The following is a 5606-nucleotide window of genomic DNA, read 5'->3' on the forward strand; positions in this document are numbered from 1 at the left end:
TTATCGTTTTAAATACTAGGAGTGTGGATTTAGCCCTACCCTTTGTTATATTCACTATGCTACTTTTTTTAAGAGTCCATAATAAGGTGAACGATTAGGAATAAAATTTCTTAAACACTCTTTTAAGTTGAATTGGAAACCCCTTTCTTTTTATCCATTTTTAATCTTTCCCTCTTGTGGTAGGAAGAGTAAACCCAACCATACTCAAAGAAGAAAAAAAATAAAATTAAATATGCAATATAAACCCAATTAGAATTGGAAGAGAAATGTAATCCCTCCCTTCTAAGACTTAGCAAAGTGACGCTACGCAAAGTGTTTGAACCAATCAAATTGATTCATTTTTTAAAAACACGTCACCCCAACCAATTCAAAATCTCAATAGGATTCGTGAAATTCTTGTCAATTTTCTCGCCATGCAAGTCTATAAATTCACGTACCACCAGCCCACAAAAGCACATCATACATCCAACCTTCAAATAGCAATACATTATTATTTTTAGTTTGGCATTCTTGATATTTTGTTTCACAAATATATTCACAACAATGGCTTGTTCTTCTTCCGTGAAGAATAAAGCTTGCTGGCTTCTTCTTCTCTTCGTTTCAGGTATTAATATATAATGGTTTTCTTCTTCATCTTTTATTTTTTTAGTTCAAACATGGCTGTTTGTTATTATGTAAATAAATCTTAATTGTAATTAGTATCTGTTTCTAGGCATCCCCAGATTTTTTTTTTTTGCCATGTTTATTATTATGTGAGTAAAATTTCGTTGGAATGATTATTAATAAACCTTATCAATTTCTTAGTATATATATCTCCATTATCTTGGTTAGTCTTCTGAGTTTTTCGTTCCAATGGTTAACTAAGATAACTTTTCTTTTCTCTTTCTTGGTTTGGCTAATTATTAGTTTTAGAAATCTACAACTAGAATTTGAATCATTAGTTTGTAGCTTAAAACTAAATTCTGATTTGAACAATCTCTAGTCCTAAGCATGGTAACGAACACTAGCATGATTCTTACTCCTTTTTTTTTAAAAAAAAAAAAAAGACAATGTTTCCCCTCAGTTGTTAATATAACATTATTGAATTATGTGATTCACACGACTTTGTTCCACTTTTTGATTTTATATTTTTCTTGGGTTTTTTTTTTTTTTTTTTGCATGTGTACTTTCATATAAGCATAGATAGTTAAAACTCAAAACTAATAATTTTACGAAATAATCTTCAAAAGAAAAAAATTAGTTTCAGGAATTGCGCTTAGAAAGAAAAAAAAGATCAGTAGTATAACAACTAACAAGTAACAATTTCATAATCCAATTGCTTTGTGCTAATCTGCAACAAATTCCCCTACTTGGAAAAAGAATATTAACCTCTTTACTGTTTTATTGGTAATACTTACCCGTTTAATTGTTGTGCAAACCATAAAGATTACAAAGATTAATGTCCTTAAGAATTTTCGAGTTTTTATGGCAATGATATTTTTAGTATTTATCACCATCCAGAAAACCAACCTCAACAATTGCATAGCTTGTTTTACTTCAATTTGTAGTAAAGATGAATGGAAGTCTATAATCTTTCTTTTTTTTTTTTTGGAAAATTTTGAAGAATTCTTGGCAGGGATAGCATTAGCTGCAGAGGGTACTCAAAAGCAAAATCTTGGGACAGTAATAGGCATTGATCTTGGGACTACATATTCTTGTGTCGGGGTGTATCGAAACTGCAACGTTGAGATCATAGCAAACGACCAAGGAAACAGAATCACCCCATCATGGGTTGCATTCACTGATACTGAGAGGTTGATTGGAGATGCTGCAAAAAATCAGGCGGCCCTTAACCCTGAATCCACTGTTTTTGATGTTAAGAGGTTTATTGGACGAAAGTTCGATGATCCTGACGTTCAAAGGGATATGAAACTGTTGCCTTATAAGGTTGTTAACAAAGATGGGAAGCCTTATATTGATGTTAAGATGAAAAATGGTGAGATGAAATTGTTAAGTCCTGAGGAAGTCAGTGCCATGGTGCTGCAAAGGATGAAGCAAACAGCTGAATCTTATTTGGGAAAAGAAGTTAAGAATGCAGTTGTTACTGTTCCAGGTACGTTATCAATTTCAGATACTTCGAATTCCACCCGTTTTAGTGCACAAGAATCAAAAGATCAGAACAAACAAGAACGTACAGTTAAAGTTGGTTTTCTAATCTCATTACAGTTGACTGTGTATTTTGTGTTTGCAGCTTACTTCAATGATGCACAAAGGCAGGCTACAAAAGATGCAGGAACAATTGCAGGGCTAAACGTTGTTCGGATTATTAACGAGCCAACAGCAGCTGCAATTGCTTATGGTCTTGATAAGCAAGAAAAGGAAAGGAATATTCTAGTTTTTGATCTTGGTGGTGGTACTTTTGATGTTAGCATATTAGCTCTTGATGGAGGTGTTTTTGAGGTTCTTTCCACCAATGGCAACACTCATCTGGGAGGAGAAGATTTTGATCAGAGAGTAATGGACTATTTTGTGAAATTGATTAAGAAGAAATACAACAAAGATATCAGCAATGATAAGAAGGCTCTTGGGAAGCTCAGAAAGGAATGTGAGAGAGCTAAGAGGGCCTTGAGTAACCAGCACGAAGTGCGCGTTGAGATTGAGTCACTCTTCGCTGGAATTGACTTCTCCGAGCCACTAACGAGGGCGAGATTTGAAGAACTGAACATGGATTTATTTAAAAAGACCATGGCACCAGTGAAGCAAGCCTTGAAGGACGCAGGCTTGGAGAAGACTGACATTGATGAAATTGTATTGGTTGGAGGGAGCACTCGGATTCCTAAGGTGCAACAACTGTTGAAGGATTTCTTTGACGGGAAAGAACCAAGCAAGGGGATCAATCCAGATGAGGCTGTAGCTCATGGGGCTGCAGTTCAAGGCGCAATCCTCGGTGGTCATGGTGGTGAAGAAACTAAAGGCAAGTGATTTTTATAGAACTCTTTGTTTAAAGAACCACTGTTCAAATTTAATAGGTTTAATTTTGGGAATGAAACTGAATAAGACATCCATTTGGTTATGTATTTTGTTTTCTGCAGATGTACTTGTCATTGATGTTACTCCCTTGAGTCTGGGGATTGAGACTGTTGGTGGAGTCATGACAAAATTGATTCCAAGAAATAGCGGCATTCCAACCAAGAAGTCTCAGATCTTCACAACGTATCAAGATCAGCAAACCGCAGTTTCAATCAGGGTAATGGCAAAATACAGATCACTATACTGAGTAATTAATTGGAGGATATCTTTAATTTGCTCTATAAATAGCACTATCAAGAACCAATTTCTTGCTGGAAAATTGTAGGTTTATCAAGGTGAAAGGAGCTTAACAAAAGATTGTCATGAGCTAGGAAAGTTCGACCTGTCTGGCATTCCACCTGCCCCAAGGTAACACAATCTCTTAGATCATCTGAATAGTCAAAATATTTCTCTGTTTAAATAATGCGACAAACTGAAAATCAATTGATGATGATGCAAAGTATCATTGATTTTATTGCAAGCGGGGTATGAACTACCTGAATAACGTTTATCGTGGTGTTGTAGGTGAGTGCCCCAAATTGAGGTCACGTTTGAGGTGGACGCGAATGGCATACTACAAGTAACTGCAATGGACAAGGCAGCCAAGAAATCGAACTCAATTACCATCAGCAACGAGAAAGGGAGTCTCACACAGGAGGAGATTGATAGGATGGTAAAGGAAGCAGAAGAGTTCGCAGATCAGGATAAGGAGGTGCAGGAGAAGATTGATTCTAGAAACAAACTCGAGAGCTACATTTACAACATGAAAAGCACCATCAGGGATGATGACAAGCTTGCAGCCAAAATTGATTCTGATGACAAAGAGAGCATTGAGACAGCATTGAAGGATGCACTTGAATGGTTGGATGAAAATCAGAATGCAGAGAAGGTAGACTACGATGAGAAGATGGCAGAGTTGGAAGCTGTGTTCAATCCTATCATAAGAAGGGCGTATGAGAACAATTCTGGAAGCTCTGCTGATTCAGAAGATGAACCCCATGATGAGTTGTGAATTGTAGTTTAGGTGTTGCGAATTGTTGCATCTATCACCAAGTTATAATATAGCATTCAGCTGCTAGGACAAAGGGCAGGTTCAGTTGGGCTTCGGTCAGTTGTTCCCACCACAGCCAAATCTTATAACTAGGACGTCAAACTTAGATAGCATGATCGGCTAACATTTTCTTCTGAAATTTTCTTACTTATTCAATTAGAGATTTTCGTTTGGTTCACAATCAGTTGTTTCAATTACAATTGGCAGTTTAGATACTATGTAATTTGAAATTATGGCTTCCATTTTCTGATCTTTTTATTAAGTATAGGTTGAAGTTTTGGCCTTCTACAAAGCGGAAAACTGAAAAAAGTAAAGAAACAAAAAGATATCGAGTCTCCAAATAATCGTGAGTTTATATGCATGTAGTTTATGTTCAATTATAAAACAGGTCTTTCTTTTCTTTTATTATTTGTTAAATCTTTTTATTTTGAGGAAGAGTTAATAGACCGATCAAAACCAATAAAGAAATGAAACATATGAAAGAGTTTGAAATGCATAGCTAATAACATCGATTCAATTGGCATTGACATAATTGGAATATTACATCTATTGAGGATTAGATAAAGAATTCATCAAAATTTGTTCCTAGTTGCTAAAGAAAAGTGAAATCATACCGTTCAAATTAAAGAAAATCATTGAAATGGTCCCTCCTCATTTTGTAAAAAGTCCTGTGTTTGGTCTCTCACACTTGGAAATAGCCCATTTTTGGTCCTTCACACATAGAAAGATGGAAAATCATCCCTCACATTTGCAATATAAATAAAATTTAATTTTATATATTTTTTATTTTATATAATTAAGATATATTTATGATGCCATTAATTACATCATCTTTGGTTAGTTTTTCGTCTAAATAATGCACACCTAATAAGGGGTTAATGTGGGATCAAGACATCATTTCCCTCCAAAGAACATGTCATGTGCTAGCACCTAATCCCTTTTCTCAAATAAAACCCAATTTTGGATTCAAATAAAACTCAGGCTAGACACTACTTTACTAGTTGAGCTAGGGTCTAAAAATTGGAGAATCGGATGATATAATAATAACATCGCAGATACGTTTTAATTATGTAAAATAAAATTATATAACTAAAGGTTTAATAAAAATATATTTGTAATAAATGTGAGGAACCATTTCTATCTTTCCATATGTGAGGGAACAAAATTAACTTTTTATAAATGTAAGACACCATTTTATGTCTTTTCATAGACGAGGAACTGAAAAGGGACCTGTTACAAATGCGAGGGACCATTTCGTCGATTTTCCCGTTCAAGTAAACGACGAATTATGCTATTACTTCGTTGTTTTTTTTTTTTTTTTAAAGATACAATGTACAATGTAACATTGTAAAGAACTATAAATACAACTTAAATTTGTTTGATACAACGTCCAAATGTACATTTTGAAATCAGTGACCTCAAACTTTTTTTTTAATTGCTTTTGTATTTATTGTAACGCAAAAAGAATTCCATAAAAATGGAATTCAAATCCATGTTAGTAATTTTT

General features: G+C 34.4%; 1 protein-coding gene across 1 annotated transcript; it reads left to right on the forward strand.

The window, feature by feature from the left end:
* Positions 1-464: 464 nt before the first annotated feature.
* LOC113687365 (heat shock 70 kDa protein BIP3) lies at positions 465-4329 on the forward strand. The gene is given in 6 exon segments (XM_027204987.2): positions 465-604; positions 1604-2092; positions 2231-2953; positions 3072-3226; positions 3335-3417; positions 3574-4329. Coding segments are annotated over 6 exon segments (1998 nt in total). The 5' UTR covers positions 465-543; the 3' UTR covers positions 4061-4329.
* The last annotated feature ends 1277 nt before the right edge of the window (positions 4330-5606 follow it).

The sequence above is a fragment of the Coffea arabica genome, chromosome 5e (assembly GCF_036785885.1).
Source record: "Coffea arabica cultivar ET-39 chromosome 5e, Coffea Arabica ET-39 HiFi, whole genome shotgun sequence".
Classification (NCBI taxonomy): Eukaryota; Viridiplantae; Streptophyta; class Magnoliopsida; order Gentianales; family Rubiaceae; genus Coffea; species Coffea arabica.